The 21,206-nt window shown below is 40.2% G+C and overlaps 1 protein-coding gene across 1 annotated transcript in view; it reads left to right on the plus strand.

Annotated features, from left to right (window-relative positions):
• PLXDC2 (plexin domain containing 2) overlaps positions 1-21,206 on the plus strand; it is a 335,747-nt gene that overhangs the window by 134,478 nt on the left and 180,063 nt on the right. The window contains exon 2 of the mRNA XM_031444726.2: positions 1,396-1,607. Within this exon, the coding sequence (XP_031300586.1) occupies positions 1,396-1,607 (212 nt within the window). The remainder of the gene's footprint in view (positions 1-1,395; positions 1,608-21,206) is intronic.

A 21,206-nucleotide genomic window follows, 5' to 3' on the forward strand; every position in this document is an offset into this window, starting at 1 on the left:
ACTGAGTTTTTCCCCAGCCTTATGACAATTCTGTGAATTGAGCACAGTGCTACATTTTTTCTGACTCTTGATTCCTCTCTGAAAAAGTTTTGGCTAATTTCCATCTCCATGATTCTTTTAAGCTCTAATATTCTATAGGCCATGGGATAGTCTAGATTGATGACATCATGGTAGTGTTTCTGTCTAGGCTGTGTCCATGAAGGCACTAAGCAGTGGCAGATCTTTTAAATTCACAGTGAAATCAATGAATATTCCCTCTAGAAGAATAATTAGCAGCTTCCTAAGTTGAAAGGGAGATACTTTAGACCATGTGCCTGTGGTCAGTAGTGGTAGTCTTAACAGTTCTAAGTAACTGGTTTAATGGTATTCTAAGCTGCATTAAATACACTTTGGCTTCTCGGAATGTTCTTGTATTGAGGGGAACATCATAGCTATAATTAAATCTCTGCTCTCTTAGCCCTTTTTGAACCCATATCCTGCCAGATATAAAGACTGTCAATTCATATCTTTTGGTGATGGTTACCTAGAAGAGGACTGTTCTTGGTCAGAAACTGAATTTCCCATACTTGTGGAACACGTTCCCCTGCTGACCTCCTGAAATGAAAGACTAGGAGTAATGATTAAATCTAATTTTTCCTCCTGTAGTAGCAGGTTGAGCTGGGTCATCAAGGCCAGTCCCTGCAGATGGCTTTAAAATACCTTTGTGATTTGATCTCCTTGCCTCCCCAGTTTCTCTAAGTGCCCATCACCGTCATCCTTTACCACCCTGACAAGATTCCAAGGGAAGAACAGCACAAATGAACAAGAGCCTTTGTTATGCCTCCTGAGGGCATTGCTTATTAAATGCGCTTGGCAATGACCCAAGTCTGACTTGTGAGCTACAAGGCAGGTTAGCACATTTGCGTGAAGATGAGTCCATGTATTATTTAACCCATTCAGATACATTGTTGTCACTCTGCTGCCCAGCATAACCCACGTGAAAGAATATAAACTCACAGGTTAATAATGGCTGATTTGTATTTTCACACGTGCTGGGAATCACTTGGTTTCATTGCTTTGTTTGGACTGTAGCTTGTTTTCTCAGAACGAGTAAAGCATGTTTATGAAGTGTGTGTGTGGATAGCGGGGAAGGAGGGGAATACAAATGCCTTGCTTTCAGGCTTCACATCTATTTTGGGGACATTAACCACTGTCACAACTTACGGCGTGTCCTAAAATTACATCCTACCCGGAGATGTCCATACCAAGTCAAGTATTGCAATGAAACGGATTTCACTGTTATGAGTTCGTTTCCTCTTTTCACGACTGGCAGAATATTTTTCTGCTCTATTAGAAAGCATGTGAATGATGCGTAAGTGGTAATTAATTCTTCTTCTTTCTTTTTTTTCTAAACAGATTGGCACTATCATGTTGCTCAGGCCTTCCCACAAACAGAAGAGGAGGTGGACGTGGACTCACATGCTTTCAGCCACCGGTGGAAAAGGAACCTGGATTCTCTCAAGGCGGTAGACTCAAACCGAGCCAGCATGGGCCAAGACTCCCCAGAGCCCAGAGGCTTCACGGACCTGCTACTGGATGATGGGCAGGACAACACCACCCAGATTGAGGTCAGTAAATAATCTGAGTAACTGAAATGGATTAATAAGTATATGTCTTGTAAGGCACCCAAGTTCTATATATATTTTATATATATATATGTATATATATAAAAGCTCTCCCTTCAGCTCAATCCAGAGCTTTTGGACTTTTTTGTAAGGATCAATTTAACTCATTAATAAATAATGAGTCTGTTAAAATTCAGTCATTCAATAATAAGTAATTATAATTATAGTAAATAAATAATATCTAGGCCATTTAATCACCCTACAAAGTCATTTACTCAGGAAACAGACAAACGTGGCTGGGTGTGGTGATGACAGTGAGGAGACAGACACAGAGGTCAATACAATGCAGCTCTTGCCTTCAAGGAGTTAACTGGGTAAGAGGGTCAGAGGCTAAATGTCAGAAACAGGTCATCCCTGTGCCCTGTGACATGGACGGAGATATACACAGGCTAGTGTGGCATGGTGGAGGGAGGGACGACCTCCTTGGGATTGGGGGGTGGGCTGTTATCAGAGAGATCTTGGAGTGGGCTTTTCGGCAGGGGCTTGGCAGATTGAGAGGAGTTCACCAGGTTGATAATCTGTCAGTGGTAAAAGAGAAGATTCCTGGCAGAAAAAATAACACGTGCAATGGCTGTACCTTAGGATGGCATGGCATGGCATGGCATGGTGCAGAGCTGCGTGGGGTGACCACCTGGTTCCCCTGGGACTGAGGGCTTCCTGGGGTGTAGAACTTTAAGTACTAAAAAATGGGGCTGTTCTGGGCAAACTGGGATGACTGGTCACTCTGTGAGCGAATGTAATTCTTTGTTATGGTTGGAGCCATGAAGTGGAAGGAGAAGGGTGGTTGGAGATGGTTTGGTGAGTGTGGAAGTTTGCTGAAGGCATATTTTAGGCAGATGTTAGGGTTGCCCAGAGGCCTCAAGGGTAGTATTGCATTGCTTACGTTTCTGTAGTCCTTAGTATAACAAATAGTCAAATAGGATCTTGTCAGTACATTGGATATAACAAAAACAAACAGGTGAATCTTACAGAAATCAGCAAAGACCACTCAAATGAGAACAGAAGCTATTTTTTCAGTTTGCTATAGCAAGGGAGTGAGCCTCCGGGCACTTGCCTTTGGCAGAGACTCAAAAGCAGGCAGGGGAGTGGGAAGGTTTTTCAGTTAAAAGAAGAGAAGGCGTCAGGTATGCTGTGACTGGAGGTCGTTGGCATGGAGAAGCTGGTGGTGAGCTAGTCAGAAGCAGAGCGTCTCATGTGATTGGTTTGGGGAATGCATTTGGCTTTCTGTGGTTGGTTCGGCGTTGGGCTGGTGGAGGGACAAAGAGTAGAGAAGCTGTCAGTTATTAATCAAGTCTTACCCCTTCTGGGCTGATTGCTGCCAAGATGGTGTTTTGAGTCCCTGGGCTGGTTGCTCTAGAGGTTGGGGTCAGGGTTCTGTTGTCATCCCTGGTCTGGACATTGTCGGCTTGTATACTTCCTCACTCTGAAGCTTCAGTTCCTATGATCTCCCAGGTAACAGACTTGTACCTTTTAAGAACCAGGCAGCATTCTTTTTTCCTGCCCTGAAATACTCCTTATTTAGGGAAAAAGCTCAACTTTATGAAACAAATGAGACTTGGTTCTGCAGATAGTATAAGGGGATCGCTTTGTTCCCTCCTGGTGAGAGGAATCTTCAGATGTGAAGCACAGGCCACTGGGATTCTGTGTATGGGAGAAGCCCAGCAATTTTCAAAACCCTTCTCCATCTCCTTAGCTAGTATGTGACTCCAGTGGTCCCTGGCTGCCCCAGGCTGGCCCCTTAACAGGCAACATAGGATGTGCCAGGAGCAGAAGTCATTTAATATCTGTAAGAGGCTACTCTGACTCCTGCAGGGTGCCTGCTATTTTGGCAACAGTGTTGTTATAGCAACTCTGAGTAGGCAATGTAATTCTTAGCGAGGGTGCAGGGTAAAGAAAGGAGAGCTGAACAGAAGCAGAGGTGTTTACTCTCTGCCCAGAACTAGTAACCTATTGAGATTAAAAGGAGAGAACACAGACTCCTAGAACTCTGTGATCTCCATGTAGGATGCTGAATTTTTCTAATCATTTGTAAAATAGAAAATTCTTTTGCTCAGCGATATATTCACACTTCTCAAAATACAGTCCTAGTTGTTATGAGAGCTATGATTTTTGTCATTCAGCTGATTTTTTCTCTCTTTCTACCTTAACAGTGGGAGACCACTTAATGTCAGTGATTTTGAATCAATCAAAAAGAGGATGGATGGGCAGGGAGCTATTTGTTAGCTTCTCCCTTAGTGCTAAAATCTGCCAGATCCATACAGATATCATCTGACTGCGTCCTCACCTCAGCCTGCTGAGAATTGCATCCCCAAGTTAATCTCAGTGGCTAATCTCAGTGACTTACATGAAGGTACTTTCAGATTTAGGTTTAGTATTTTTCCTAAAGTCTCTTATTAATGAGTAAAGGAGCTGGTGTTCAAACCTAGGCCTGTCCAAGTCTCAAGATTTAGCCTTACTACTTGACTTTTCTTCTCTAATATAAGGAAAAATAAATGGCCATTTGATTATGTAATGATTTTGGATGGTTGTGGAACCTGAATATTGGTAGAGTAACATTGAGGTTTCAGCCTGGCTGGAAGGGAACTTGTCTTGAAGCTTGATTTCATAACAAGAGGACTGCTTTTAAGTTTATTTTGATTGGTTTTGGGGATGGATGGAGACTGTTGGGGATCTGAAGTCCCATAGGTCACCTGTTGGTACCACCACCAGTTCTGGAATCAAAAGCCTACATCTGAAACTTCTCTGCAAAGTTTATTTATCCTGTCCCTTAAAATAGTTCTGAACTCTGTTGCCTCTCTTTTGGGAAAATACTTTTGCCTGATTGAGTTAAATGGGAATAAGAAAGAAAAGAACCAATTGGTTATAGTCACTGCTCTGTGCTGGGTTTTGTGACAAGATCTTCTTATCCTTTAGGAATAAGCATTTTGATTTATTGCTTCATATAAGTAATGAGCGTGAAAACTGTGTGCTTCTTCCTTTTAGAAGCTTCCAGAATCGATGTCAGGAATCGGAATGATTTGGCGTGCGAGACCATATGGCATTCCGGGGCATGTGCTCAGCTCCTGCCATTGTCTAGACTTGACCTCCCGCTTTCACTAGACAGAGACAAAACCGAAAGACAGTAGCATATTTCCTATTCTGACACAAATGCGTTCTGAAATAAACAAAGGCTGCTGTTCTCTTAACTTGGTGACAGTATTTTTTCTGGCTCTGCACGAGAACAGATAATGTGGGGATTGCAAAACTACTGTCCCAGTTAAAGAATTCTTCCATCTGAGGTTTTGTTGCCATTGTCAGTGTTTTCTCTTTTTCATATTCTTTTCATGAAGAGATAAAGACTCCTTGAAATCATTGGTATTCCCTGATAAAGAAGCCGACTCGGCAGTTGGCAGGTGCCACTGTTGATCTGCTGTTGGTTTACCGGGGACCTTTCTTCTTGTATCTCCTCTGTTCATGTGGACATCTAACCACTCTGCCGAGTCAGAAGACTTTCTTCTGATTAGTAGGTGTTACAAGCAGTCACTAGTGTGCTACTTTTTGCAATTGAATATAGAGGACTTTCAGGTAAGGCTGGATTCTGTTCATGACTGAGCCTTGTTTGAGCAGCTGTCAGTGAATCCCATGGCCCCCGGGACATACGCATGGATGAGCAGCACGTGTGTCATCACCTGGCTGCTGGCAGCCCTTTCGCCTGCCGGGGGGAGGGGGGGAGCTCCTGCAGGGTCAGGGGTGCCTGATGGAATGGCGAGGGCCTGAGCAGTGTTTGGTGAGAATCACCAATCTCCATAAAGCTCAGTTTCATCAGTTTATTCCTGTATAACAGTATTGGTAACTTGCAGTTCTTAGCTATGCAGAAATCAATCACAGATTTCCTTTCAAACCCACTAAACCAAATATGTGCTTTTTTTTTTTTAAAATCACTTATTCACATGAAGCATTTGGAATTTCATATCCCTTTCTTGGGACAATGAAAATGTTTCTGAAAAGGATTGTCAGGTGTGATTTTTTTGGATGACTTGAAGAAGGGAAGATAAAAAAAAATAGGTTTTATGGATCATGTAAGTGTAGCTCCATGATCCAAACTGACTCAGACTTTGTGAGCTGGGTGAGTGCGTCTCTAGTGATGCCAATGTGGCTAAGCCACAGGCCACACTTTGAGTTGCAAAGAGTTAGAGCTCAAAGCAGATTTAGCTATTGGTTTGGAGGAGATAAATGCTCTGAAAAATCTTAGATTAAATTACGGTGCCTACCAACAGCATATCTTGTGGATTTCCCATTCTTGTAGCAAATTAAAAATTGCAGGCTTATCTAGCAGTCATAACTTCGATGTTCACATTGAAACCCACCTCTGAGGAATGCCCCATGGAGGATGGTCAGCAAACGTGTGCGATAGGTGTAGCTAAAAACTAGAGATCAACTGTTTCTCTCCTAAAAGCACGTGTGGAAACTCTTTTTGATCATCTGCTGGGGCACACTGCCAGTTGTATCTGCATCTTATTTTCACAAATTCTGTATTTCTTTAAAAGTTAGCAATTGCTGATCGCTGCACACAAGGTTATCGTGTGTTTTCTAATATTTTATTGCAGCCCATAACTGGATAATTTATTTGACAGGAAAAGTGGCAAATAATCTAAAAGAGAGTGCGGTAGGGTAGTTGCTTTCATGATATTTCACAAAGCAAAGGCAGATTTTGTAATGTCCCATGTGGGCAAATCTCCATGGTATGTGTTCAGTATAGAGAATGCATATGATTATTCTCAGGTAATGAAAATACTATTGCTCGCATATGCTTTCTCCATTTTGGAGATCTGACAATAACAGTAGTGGATATAAATATAGGGTAGTCATAAGACACATGATCCCATTTCACAGATGATGGAAATTTGCAGAATACTTCTGTGCCGACTCTCTCTTCAGGCCACTGCTCTGCTCAGTGAACTCACAGAAGACAGTACTTATTTATGAGAAGAATGTAATAATGTGGATTTGTGACATTTTTCAAAAGAAAGAAAGGTACCACCTGATACTGAACAGCTCTGTTCCTATATTTATTATGAATGTGAAAATCTGGTGTAGATTTTTTTTAATGAAGCATTTCCATCTTAGGGGGATCTTAAATTTGCAGAGACATCCATCTGTGGTTGTGGAATCAGAAAGCAGTGCCACGGGAATACTAAGCTGGATCCTGAAGAAGCACACTTATCTGACTCAGGAGGGAGCTGAACTTTCCTAAATGCATGTAGGTGGCAGACTGGCTTCCACAAAAGATGACAAAGAAAGCACTGTGAGAGCATGTGATTAAAAAGGAGCAGAAATACTGCATAAATTAATCCTTTATTCTGTGGAGAGCCAGGATTAATGTAGAGACAAGGCGTCATCTGAACCAAGTCACCGAAAGAGAGTTAGAACGTAGCCAGGTATCAAGGTATTTCTAGCCAGAGAGTTTTGCACAGATAAGCAGGGCAAGATTTTAAATTCCCTTTTATGCTATGTGTTAGTCCATTCAGGCTGCTATAACAAAAATGCCATAGACTGGGTGGCTTAAATGATAAACATTGATTTCTCTGAGTTCTGCAGAGTAGGAAGCCCAAAATCGAGAGGCAGATTTGGCAGATTCGGTGTCTGATGAGACCTCACTTCCTGGTTCACAGGAGGCCATCTTTCTGCTGTGTCCTCCCATGGCAGAAGGAGCTGGAGAGCTCCCTGGGGGTCTCTTTTATGAGGGCACTCCTCCCATTCATGAGGACTCCACCCTCATGGCCTAGTCACTTCCCAAACACCCTACCTCCTAATACCATTGCACCGGGGATTAGGTATCAACATACGAATTTTGTGGGGACACAAACGTTCAGTTCGTAACACTATGCTAAGGTGTTTGGAATTTGCCAGGGAGGTACTTGGAAGCTGCTGAAGGATTTTAAATAGGGAGAGGCAAGATTGTATCGGTGCTCCTAGAATATTGCTCTGAGTGGGAAGTGGATCCGAAGCCCAAATCTAAGGGGTGGGAAGATGAATTAAATTTAGATGAGAATTACTGTGAGGTAGAATGAGATAGTAGTTAGAGGAACGCTGTTGACGGGGATGTGAATTTTAGTAATGTTTCGATTTCTAGTGAATCACTTACATTAACCACTATGACTGAAGTTTTCCCCAAACTTCTGGCACTAGCTTGATTCTGAGGGCCACTTTCGGATCCTTGTCATTCCCTTCCCTGGCAGGGTTTCCTGCGGCGTCCTTGACAGCACCCATCTCTTACGGGTTGGGAACTGGCCTCATTTCTTCAACTCTGTATTGCCAAAGTTCGTATGTGAACTGACCACAAAATCTATTTCAGTCTCTTTCATCTTGGTGATACATATTTTTAAATTTATAATTTAATCCCATTCATTTTCTTTTAGAATATTGATGATGATTTTTGGTTTTCAAAAAAGAAAATGCACTGAAAATAGTAAATCAGGCAGAATTACTGCTCATCGTCTAAAAAGATAATGAGGATTAAAATAGAGTATCATCTGTCTTGCTCAATTATGGATTATTCTTAGCTTGACATGTTAGTTCTTTATTGAAACAAAAATGGAAAAAGACCCATAACCGCCCTTCCAAGAGCTCCGTAAAGAATAACTGAATTACCTCTATGATGCCTCACTGTCAGTTATGGAGTTTACTTACAGCGAGAGCATGGCGATCATCTTCAGAATGATACATACAAGTTGTAAATTTAATAGGTTGTTAGTCATATGATTTATTTTTAGAACAAGAATTATGTTTTGGAGTGAATAATATTCTTGCATTCTCCATATACGAGGAGAAACATCCTAGTTAATGTCATAGGTCTAGATCTGTATCTAATTGATTTTTAAAAATCATGCTGAAAAACCAGGTTAATTGTTTCGGTTGCCTTTGTATGTTGCGGAAAGGGCTCAGGGAGAAGCAAGGGGCCACTAAGATGGGCTGGGACCCGGAAGCAAAAGAGCCAGCAGGTGAGTGAGTCCCCTTTTCTCCTGCTGCCCGTGGAGTGGGGTCCCACAGTGGGACAGTGGTCCAGGCCAGGATGTGTCCATTTGCTTTTCTTCTTTATTGGGCAAGTCTGAGAGGAGCATCGATGGGAAACATACACTGGAGAATCGGGCACCAAGCAGTCCAGGCTTACCTGCCACCAGGCTAGGAAGGGCCGGCACCTGAGTTGGGGTTGCCAGGTCCCAGTCATGTTGAGTCAGGCTCAGTTCATCTCCTTGCCAGGGGTGTAACTTATCTTCTCAGCTATCTGGTTTCTGGGCAGCAAAGAGAGAGCTTTTGGGGTCATTCATTAGACCGTCCTGTTCTGTATTCCTGGGTTATGCCGTAAGGACCAGTCTTTTGTATGGTTTTTTTTTTCAGAATCAGAAACAGAATAACAAAGTGATTGTAGCTCAAAGACTAAATAGGTCTGAGTTGGTATAGGCGTGCCAGTAGCATGCGTTTTATCACTACATCTAGCAGAGTGTTGGGGCCACTACTTATTCCCATAAAGATCTGCAGCATGAGTCAGCCAGCCCCTGTGATGTGAACTTAATTTCCAGAAATGTTAGCACCAACTGAGTATACTAAATCACATCAAGCCTTTGCCATTTATTTACCTAACAAGTGAATGTACACTCCACAATTTAGCACCAATGCCTTGGAAAAATAGACTAGGCCTCTGAAAAACAATGATGTTCAGTAATTTTAGGTGGCACCCAGAAAGTTCTATGGAACTTTGTCAAAGATGTCTCATGTGTCTTTGCCAAATACTGTGACGAAGATGGAAACATTAATGAGGTCTACACATAAGTGGGCCATTACAAATATAGGAGGTATTTTAAAATTTCTGGTGATTTAAACTTATGATATGAAAAATTGTATTTTTGTCTTAAGCAATGATGTCTGCTATGTTTTGCTAAGTGTTCAGGGACCTTTTGCTTCACCTTATATTTCTGAAGCAGTTTTGAGGTAGATAAGGCCTCTTTATAACAAACCCTGCGTGTGTGTATTCATGTTCTTTGCTTTTGCATTTGTCTTAAAGAAATTTGCTCTGCGCCACTCTGTACTCCACTAAGGAAGGCATCAAATATCCGAAGGCCCTTTTAAGAAAGTGTGGTTAACATTCAGAATGAAAAGAGACTGCCTTAATTTTCTTTCTGTGTAACCCTGAAAGAAAACCTTTCTGTTCATGCCCCAGCGATGCACAGATGTCTGAATCTGTCTAGAAACAAGAGACAAATTGAACTTTGCAGCCCTTGGGAACAGTAGTTTTGAGCTATTTTCTGTATGGTGTTTCAAGCCTGAGCTATTAACTTGAAATAATAGTTTAGAATCCATGGCACTGAATTGAATCAATGGATTAAATATTGCTGAAACTATTTCTCTTTTACAATTAATTTCTAGTTCTTTTTGTTGAACTTCATGTATTTACACAATCTCTAGCTTAAAAAGCAAAGCTATGGAAAACATTGACATTCACCTGTTCGACAACAACTCTATCAATCACCTGTCTGTATTATTCTGCATCCACAACACTGATCCCACTTGTGGCCAAAGGAATTTGAATGAAAAACTTGCAAAGTGAATTTCTAACTGCTTAAATTAAACATTTCACTTCATCCCAGCACCTTTTATTACAGAAATCCTTAAGTACTTCCAACACTGAAAATATTTCATCTTGTGCTAGGATTTTCTACTTAACTATAATGCTGCCTAACCTTTTAGGGTTTCATGAATTCTGTTCTGGAAAATTTTGCAAGTTTTTAAAGATGAATGTAATGATTTGTGATTGTCAATTTTTCTCTTTAAGAAAATTTTAGGTTAAAATATTTTCCAATTTTCTTGGGTTAGAGTGCTTTGCACACTATTCATATGTGAATGCAAATCTTTAATTATTCTGTCATATAAAACAAGTATAGGGCAAAAGATGATTTAAAATTTCATTTTCTGAAAATGTTTACAAGGAGCACTAACAAACTTTTCCAAGGAACTCAAAACAGTTAATTTGCTTGTTGTAAATAGTGTTATGGAATGATCTGTTATCTTAAAAATCAAGTATAAACAATCATTTTCTCTTTCTTAAATACCAGTTGAACAAAGAATATAACTTGTCATCTTTCTCTGTCCATTGAGTAATCAGGTATCTCTTTATCATTTTTACAAACGAATAGGATTAATCTCTACCAGAATAGAAGGGTGTCATATTCAAATGGGAAAAGTACAATTCAAAGAGTAAGAAAACACTTTATGAATAAATACAGAAATGAGCCAGGCCAAGGTGATAAGTATTCATTAGAAAATTTTCTCACAATACTAACTGGACCTGGTGATAACACAATTATATTCTAAAGTTAAATAAAATTTTAGACACATTTTGTATTTTCCCTGTACCTCAAAAACTCTGCAGAAAGTAGTAATTTCCACCCTAAACCTAAGGAAATAAAATAATCAGTACATTCAAAAGTCCCTCCTTCCTTCCTCCTGCCAACAGTCCATCCAACGTGCCTCCATTTAGTCAGAAGACTTTAGAAAGCAGCTTCAGTAAGTTACTTATCGGCCCACAAAGAACTTAAATAGAAATCAAAATCACTTTTGCCATGATAGTTAAAATGTAATTTTGCCTCTTCGAATAGGTTTGCTATGGTCTGAGAAGATTTAAAATGTATTTGACATGCTTTGTTCAGGCAGTTGAGTTGCTGAACAATCATAATTGCACTGAAAGGATTTTTTTTTTTTAAATTTTGCTTTGTAGAGGTGTATTTCTTACTTTGTTATTAAAAGAGAGAATTGTGATATTTTCTCAATTTAAGTCATTTGCATAAAAGGACCAAAAAAAAAAAACTCTCCGTTTTGATTTCCTTAAGCAAAAATGTTTAAACGTCTTCAAAGGGAACTTTTCTTTTTTCAGTTGGTGCTCACTTGTGAATGCAAATTACAGTAAGTGGTAAATGACTGTAAGACTGTTCTTCTTGATTTTCTGTTGACTTTTTAAGTGTTGGTAGTAAAGATTCTGGTAAGAGAAAATGATTTCCAACTTTGAAACAGTCCCTAAAACCAAAGCAAGGTGCAAGTTGACAGCGCAGGGGTAGAATCACTTTCTCACTCTGTTCATTTTTATTGTAGCCATGCTTTCCTACCAGCGGTCTTCCGTCCAGCCAGCAGCCTCTGTACCCCATGTATCATTGTCTTCCTTTGGGCTGCAGTTGCAAAATTAAAAACCAAAGAACCTGGCATTGTAGATAGTGATTTTAAAAAATCTTTATGTGTAGGCAAGGTTGGTATATAGTATAGATTTTTTCAAAGCCCTTACATAGAAGTTTTGGTTATCTGTAAATGTATGTTTGTGAATGTTATCTATGTATGTTTGTGTGTTTTGTGCGTGTGTGGTTGTGTACACATATGTGCGTGTATATTATTCTTAATCATTGTAAATAAAAATTACCTCCTTAGGGGAAAATTAATGGTGGCTGGATAGCCCCTTCTACCTGACACTTAGACACTTGAATTAGGAGTCTTATTTCCCTGAGCAAAAACCAGTATGTTTTTTTTCCCATGGGGACAATACAAATTAAACAGCTACCCAGAGGACCTGCCAAGACTCCCTTTTGCTTCAATGAATGCCTTAAGCTTTCAGTACGCTCTTTAGATTACAGCTCTGGAAGATAAGGATGAGACACAATGAAGGGAATCAAAGCACAATGGACTCTTTAAAATAATGAGGATTAGAAATTATGAAAACTGGAAAAGACATGCGAATGTGGACTCAAGGCAGTGGGGCTTCTCTGTCCTGTCTGCCTTCACTCTGTCCCTTTCTGCACACGCACACGACCCCTCGTTCACCTGGGTCAGGTCTCTCTCCATCACCGTGGTCCCTCTTCTTCCTCACTGGCAAATTGGCCTTTCCCCTCAACCACGTATTTCTCTTGACTAGAAACTCATGTTACCACTGACAACCTGTGTTGTCTGAAATCATTATCTCATGTCTCTGTTCCTGCGAGGCCACAGGAGAAATATAAACTAGATTCTCTGCCAGAATAAGTGAAAGGGCCTCTCTCTCTACTTAAAGCAGGGTTTGGCAAGTGAAATTCTGTGGATATCACTGCACATCATAGAGCCAAGAAATGACCAGACTCTTTCAAAAGACCCAGTCTAGGGCAATCTAGCTCAGATGACAACCTCCGCGAGGCATGAAACCCTGCTGGATCTTTTGTTGATGGTCATAAAGCATTCATCGGTTTGAAGTAAATTTTATTGAATGCAGGGAGAATAGTATTTAACTGAGGGTTAGGCATAAAAATCCGGAAAGGATAGAGAGACTTGACTTCCTCTTTGACCAAGAAAACCAAGAGTCTACTTGTGGCTTGGACTGCGAGTAAAACAGGATGTGACATGAACTAGAATGAGATTGCCAACAAATTCTGACATTTTTGTTGGCCATTTCCACATCCAAATGAATAGTGAAGTGGGGTCTGTGATTCTAGCTTGCCCACTGGGATTCTTGGTACATCAGTAAATTGGTTTTCACACTCAGGTGATCTGAACACCATTTTATTCTGCAAAAGAAGAGATGAAGAATGAGGGAAAGTAAGGTGGTGACGGAGAAAGCATTTACCCCATGGTGGTGGTGCACGTCCTCCGTGCCTGCCTGGAAGCAGGCTCATTTCCACCGGAGTCCCCCATCTGCTTGTGCCCCTTGAAGCTGATGCTACCCACACAAAGTGTCCGCCCCACCCCCTCTAAACTGTATTTTTGGAGAGTTACAGATTTGAGGCTGTCCACAAGCAAGATGGTAGTCAGAGGCAGCGGAGCACTGATACTGGCAGCATCGCTCCTTGTAGCATCCTGGGACAGAGCGGAGCGGAGCCACCCACCGCAGTGTGCAAAGGCCAGGGTGCACCTGCAGGAAAGGTGTCCTCCTGGCTTCAGGAAACTGCTGCCGCCTCTGCTCTGACTTCAGCCATTTTGCTTCTACCGTGGCTGTTTTCATCCACTTTGCTGCCTTTCTTTGTGCTTCACCTCTCGGGCAACCACAAATCAAAATGCTGCAAAAGCACACATGCCTGGAGACAAAGAGACAGGGACAGAGAACAGAGAAGCACTTACTGATTTCTGTCCCTGCCAGTGATGATAGAAAACCCGAAGCCACTGCTGTGACTCTTAAACTGCCTGCCTTAGGTGCTAATTGGGCTTCCTCAGGCGACAGCAGGCGTTATAGTGCTGCTGGATGGTCACGGGCCATTGGGTATCGAGGCAAGAAAAGTGGGATAAGCTTATCAAACACTGGATCCTTCCAGGTTCATGCACTCACTTACTCCTTGGTGAATCACTGGTGGCCCCAGGCATCCTTTAACAGAGTAATCCATGTGTTAGCCTCCTGTGGGGAGTCAAGAGAGACCTGTTTCCAAGTTCCCCCGTAATGCGATCAATCTGGAATTTCTCTTCCCATATTCTTGTTGGCTTGTACATCTGCCTACTTCTAACGGGAAGTAATCGAATTCCATTTAACAAAAAATAGCTGTATTAACCACTGTTTTGGATTGGTTACTGCCCTTCACTTCATAAAGACATCCTCCAAACAGAATTCCATATAGTGCATTAGGTTTCCCCTTGCTAAATTACTAACACATTCCCCAAATCTGTTGTCCTGGCATTTCAGTACAATTGCCTTGATTGGGTTCTAAGGAGTCCTCAGTCCCATATTTAAAGATAACCGTTGGATTTGTATTCAGTTGGCTAATTAGAGCCCTTGGGGTCATGGTGATAACAGTCCAAGAAAGGTACATAGTTTTATATATATATGAAAAAAAGACATCAGCACATGTGGCAGGATTCATTGCAAGGGGCTCTTCCTGGATCTAGGAGAAGCTGGGGCATGGGGGCTTGGGGGCAGGGCAGACCCAAATAAGAATGCTCAGCCTGATCGGGCAGCTGCCACCCAGCTGCGGCAGACTGGGGCCATGCAGGAATGTGGGGACAGGTTGCCAGATCTTCGAGTTTCTCAAGAGATATCCAAACACTTAAATGTTGGTTATTCATTCTTTCTTTTTCCCTTAATCACACGTGGACCGATACAATGATGGCAAAATAAAGTATGTCCGTAGGCCCATCTGTCCAATGGCCACCAGGTGCTTTTGCTAGTATATACCAAACAAATAACTAAGCACATTCTTAATTGATATAAACTTACTGGATCATCTCCCAGAGGTTCTGGGAGTCACCTCGCTGTTGCCGTCATGTGTACATCAGAGGCAGCATACGCTGTGTGGAGTTGAAGTCAATCAAATACAATATGGTTCTTGGGTATATATACAGATCTCTTCTGTCCTACTTTTCTTCTATGCTTATTTTGTGCAAGTACAGTCCTGGGGGACTGCTTCCTAGTGCTTCCATTGAAAATACATTATTGAAAACAAGAAGTGAAAGATGGCTTTTAGAGGTCTCACCTTCACTGGTTATTTTGAAGGAATTTTCCAAGATTCTTTTTTGTTCTTCTGAAATATTACAGTGTATGAAATTGAAGCCATGAGAAATCTACTGCTTGGTTATGATTGATTCAGTATTCCAAGTTTTCAAAAATATTTAGACATAGTGAGAGAAACTTTTATATTTTCTATTAGTTACGTATAAATATTGTAATTTAAGCAAGGACATTTCTTCAAGTAATCATCTTCTTTTGTTTCTCCTGGAAGACTGAAACATTCAGTAAGACAGGTGTAGAAAGCCAAAATGATTTGAAACGTTGGCAAAACATTCAACCTCTAATAAGACAGAAGTGTGTTCTGGTCTATGTATATAACTAGCTTGCTAAAAAAATAAATAAATAGCAAATGGATTAAACTGTATGATTATGTGATCACCAGGTATTCAATAGTATTGTGTATATATAGAACTGCCATAGCATTTCTAATTTTCACATAGATTTAGAGGAAAAAAATGAAAGTCAAATAACTGACAGGGGGGAGCAAACTTTTACTCTGAGGCTTTGCATTTCTTTTCAATGTTATAGCAGTTTCAACAGATACAGATGGTACCTTATATACAAAACACTTGCCTAAGAAGTATGATGAAGTAACTGGGCTTTGCTTAGATTACTGGCCGAGCCAGCGCAAGGACCCACGCCCCCTGTTTGTGGCTCCCGCTGCCAGCCAGCCCCTTCCTGTGCACCACCACGCTGCAGCCGTCTGTCTCGTTCTGAGTAACTGACATCTGGTGCTATGGACTGAGTTGTACCATCTCCCCCAATTCATGTGTTTAAGCCCTCATCCCCAGTCTGACTATATTTGGAGGTAGGGTTTTTAGGAGGTAATTGAAGTTAAATAAGTTCATAAGGGTGGGGTCCTAATCTGACAAGATTGGTGGCCTTAGAAGAAGAGGAGGACGGAGTGCTCTCTCTCCATGCACACACACCCAGGAAAGGCCAGGTGAGAACACGGTGAGAAGGCAGCTGTAAGAGGGTTCTACCCAGTATCTGCTCAGGCTGGCACCCTGATCTCAGACTTCCAGCCTCTGGAACTATGAGAAGGGTCTGTGTTATTTAGTTCTGGCAGCCCGAGGGGACTAAGACACCTGGGAGGTGTGGGGAGAGAACTTACTACATGACGTTTTCTGAAAAGGGTCTGTATGAAGTTTCCAACACTTAAACATCTAACCTTCCCATCGGAACTTAGCTACTCCTTAATGAGAACTCTACTCTTCTTCACAGCAGAAGTCTTACATTGTATCTTCTTCCCCCCCATTTCCTTGTGGTGCATTTCCCACTGAACTCGTGATCGTTTACCTCGTCAAGGAAGGCGGCCATTCCAATTTACCAGAATGTACACTTTTCTCTTTCTTTATGGACTGCCTATTTGTGGTGCTGGAGAAATTCCTTAACCTCTTTTTTGTATTCATGGTCATGGTCAATTATTTGTAAAGAATATTTCCTTAATGGTCTGAAAGCTTTGGTTATAATGTTTTGGAAACTGAATGGTATAGCTGAATTTTTCACATTCCGTACATGTGGACAGAGTTGCTTCCTTCAGCACATACATCCTTCAATAATCGTAATGCCTGGTGAGAAAATTAAACATCAATTGACAACACTTTCCCCCTGGCAACCCCGATACCCTTATTCAGAATGACACATCATATAAGGGAAATAGGGTCCTAAGAGCTCGGATGCACGTGAGTACAAGCCAGAGACAGACCGCAGAAGGGAAAGACAGGGAGACAGGGAAGAAGGTAAAAAAAATAATAATCTAGATCTTTTTTGGAAAATTCAGGTTGATCTTAGGTTATTTCCTACGTGAATAGCAATTTGTTTATTTAGTCCCCATTACTTCAGGAAGTATTTTTTAAACATAGCTAAACTAAATGTAGTTGAAATATGCTTAAAGATAGTTAAATAATCTGAGATATTATCAAATATATTTCTTATCCAAGTACATGAAACTTACCCATAACGTCCCCAACAGCCTTTGCTCAAAGTGTCTTAATGGGAATTGTATCCTTTTTTGAGAGAGAAAATTTTGGTTTTGGTATCTGAATTTGTTTGTTTTCTCATCCTTGGACAAATATTTCATCCCCAGCACATTTACAGATGAACCTCCAGACAAAGTAAGTCCAGTTCCCCTTTGTCATCCAGTGGACTCGTCCCCATTTATTTCTCACACAACTTGACCTGCAAGACCTCAACCATTTAGGCCTTTCTCCTCTAGCCACACTTCATTTATTTCATTTGTTATTGAAATACTGAACTCACAATTGTACTCGGCAAGAATTTGCATGAAACGATCATGCAGCTGTAACAACTGTCCCTCAGCTCGCCATTCGGGAAAAAAGTACAAATTTATTTAGACTCTATACATTTATCTATAAACTGACAGTTAGGAACTCAGAATACATTTTTTTTTTTTTTACAAGATAAAACAATTAGGTTCCTAGGATTCTTTCATCCATTTATTCATTTTCTCATTCAACAGATATTTAGTCAATGCAAGTTGTTCATATTTTTTGTAAATAAAGCAGATATGAAACATATGCCTTCTTGGAACTTACAGTTAAGTGAAGTGGATAAAAATAAAAATAAAGTAAATAAATCAATCTAGAATCACAACTATGAAGGGACAAAGTGGATACAGAGATAAGAGCTATTGGCTGGGGGTGCCAGGGGCTTCTAAGACAAGACAGTCAGGTAGGACATCTCCAATGAGGTGAAATTTATTTTGACATAAGTGGGGGAGCTACGGGGACAGAACATCCCAGGTAGGGAAGGTAGCATTTTGAGAAGATTGTGAGCAGGGAAGGGTAGATATATTCCAGGAACTGAGAGAGAAGGCCAAGATGCCAAGATGGGCGGGGAGACAGCCTGGGGCTCAAGTCCAAGGCCGGAGGTCTTTGAAAGTCCCGAGATGGAGTTTGCATTTATGGACTTCCTAGGCACTATTTGTACCAGGAACAGCCTGATCCCCACAGGACCCTCAGAGGCTGCTTTCTGGAAAAAGGATTAGAAGATCAGTGACATATAAATAAAGTCTGCCACCCCCACATCCCTGTTTTGAGGAGCTCATGGCGGCTGTGTCTGTACAGTATTTAGTAGCAACCAGAATGACCTTAGGACTTCTTTAGAGCCCTGTGCCAAGAAGAAATGTTAAGCACATGCAAATACTCATTTGCTAGATTCATTATTATTATCGCTTTCAGGGCGAGGGAAAGGAGAGTTTTGACTTTGCAGATGGAAACCTTGCAACCTTTTCCTAGAGTTCTTATGAATAACGCACACTTTGTCAGAGTCTGAGAAATTCTCCAGGCTGTAGCGCAGCGGTTTTATGACCAATGTTTTTGATTCTTCAAAGATGTTCTAATCCATCTCCTAAGGGGAAGGAAAAAAACAGTGTGGCAGTGGCCTCTGAAACTTAGGTATCATAAAACCAAAGTGAAAAAAAAAAACCTCAATGTTTTCATCTGCAGAGTAATGGCATTTAGAAATATGCATTGTCTACAAACCCTATCAATTCAGAAAAAGAACGCATTAAAAAGAAATAAAACGTAATATTAGAGTATATGATAGGTAAATAAATGGATCTTTAAAAAAAAAACTCATCCTGTATTCCTTGTTTTCTTCACATTTTATTCTTTGAGAACCACTGTATTATGAATTCTTTACTGTGGATCTAAAACTTTCCTCTGTATCATAAATGCTTTGAGAAGTATGCAAACAAGTTCTTTTTAGGTAGCCACTTTCTAAAACACCTTTATTTAAAAGATTAATTAGCAAATGATTTTGTTGCTTAATAAGATATTCTGGGGGAAATGATCCCTTTCAATTTTCAAGGCAATCTGTTGGTTGTGCTTCTTTGGCTTTAAACATTATGCCTGCTATTCCTCTACATGTTTTGCAAAACATTGTTGGCATTATTTTTGCAAGAAAAACCTCTAGGCCATCATGAGTTACATAAAGTCCACTACATCAGGGAACCAAATATGTACTGAATTTGTGAAACTATGCCCTACATATTGGACTGATTACTTATAAATCAAGTCAATATAGCCTAATGCAAAGTCCTAGATTGAACTTTGGATTTTATAATAGTTGTAACAGAACACTGATGTGTTATTCGTTTACAACTGTTCTCAGTCATCTGATTCAGTGGAATATTTATTACATTCTTTGCTCTCTGAGTGAACACAAGAATTTTTTTCCAACCCCTTTCCCCATTGTCTCCATCCTTAGTCTCTGGAATAATAATGTTCCTTCCAGGGTACAGCCCAAAGATAACTTTGACATAAGCTCTCTTCATTTTTTAACCCAGGTCATTTTTGATCTTTTTACCATTAAGCAGTATTCTGAATTTTTTCTACAAATTAACTGAATTCATAATATTAACTGGTGATTATTTCTAAGCAGCTTTTATACACATGTAGATTAGTGAAGAAAACTACTTAGATATCCAAATCCAGGCAGAGGAAATCCGTGAACAAGTGGAAATTCTCTACTTATATAAGTATTTGATATACATATATAGAATTTTGATGTAAGAACATTCAGTTAAGAGTTCCTTTTCCTGGTTTCTTTTGAACTTTTCACTTGAGATATAAAAATAAATCAAGTCACCCCAGGGTTTGTTATTAATACAATCACTTAATGCCTGTGTGCCCACTGGACTGTAAACAGAGTAAGTTCAGGAACTATGTCTTTTTCTGTTTATGGTATACTTTTTAAAACCAAAGTCTCCCGAATAAATGCTTTCAGTGTCCTAATATTAAAGGGAAAGATATTTAATCTAAAAAGATGATTGTTATTTGAAGCACAAATACCTGGGAGCAGAGGACAGATGTGTCTCCTCTGTGAGTGTCCATCCAAGACTATTAAATGTGAAAGACAAGAGTGAACTGGTCAATTCAGTCACATGACTCATCTTTTCAAAGGAAAGAAAAAATAAGTGAAGTGGTATCATTTTAGGAAAATTGTTCAACTTTTGCTTTTTCTGTGGATCAAGTATAACGATTAAAAATGCATAAAGTTAAACTTCCCAAAGCCAAATCTAACCTCTTTCTACTAAGTGTTACTTATAATTATTACTGTGTTCAGTGTAGTCACGTCTGACTCCTTGCAATGCATGTTTTTGTGAAGCCTTGTGATTATGCTTGCAGACCGACTAATGATCTTTAAAATTTTGTTGATATCTCAAATGATGCAGCACATCCATTGCATTTTTGAAGTTGTTTTATCTTGATATTTGTTTCGAAGCTAATATGCCTGGGGGAAAACATAAAATTGTACGTCATATGAATGCAACAGGAACCATGGAACGAAGATGGAAATTTTATACTATTTGGGACATGTACAAATGCAGCCCATGAAATATTCAGAAAACTCCAGATCTGAGAAATCAGATATTCTCCAGATCTGATATCCATTAAGGAAGAGAAGTCTGGACTCAGCCTTCTTTATTGAGATCGATTTCAACACAGCTAGAACTTTGAGCAGCATCATTTCAAAAACAGATGAAGGCCTATTTATTATTCCTACAGTTCTCTGGAATATAAACCTTGTTGTATGTGTTTTGGAAAGTACTGAGGTTGATATTTTAAAAAGCAAAATTCTTAAATTTTGATAAACTCTTCTAATGATAAGTTGAATTTTTAAATGTATTTCTAAAGTCTTTGTTTCTGTATGATCACTTAGGTATAGAACATTTGAGTTGCAAATTGGAAATTTCAGCTAATAGGTAATATTTGCTCTTGTTCAGTGTTTCCCAGACATGTCTGCCCCTGGAGATCACACGGCATCCAGCCCAGATTCTTATTTAAGTGGTCTGGAGTATGATCTGGGCTTTGGAGGTTATAAAAGATCTCCATGTGATTCTAATGTGCACACAAGTTTGGGAACCACTGCTGCAGTTCAAGGGCATTCATTAGCTCATGGCTTTGCCTCACCTTGAGCACTTACTCAAGTACCCCAATAAGAGAAAGGCAGAAATACAGGTGTGATTTGAATCTGAGAGGCCTTCTCAGTTCACATCTGGTTACTCCCAAGGCCTTTTTCTCTGACCATTGCTATGC

This window comes from Camelus dromedarius, chromosome 26 (assembly GCF_036321535.1).
Source record: "Camelus dromedarius isolate mCamDro1 chromosome 26, mCamDro1.pat, whole genome shotgun sequence".
In the NCBI taxonomy this organism is placed as follows: Eukaryota; Metazoa; Chordata; class Mammalia; order Artiodactyla; family Camelidae; genus Camelus; species Camelus dromedarius.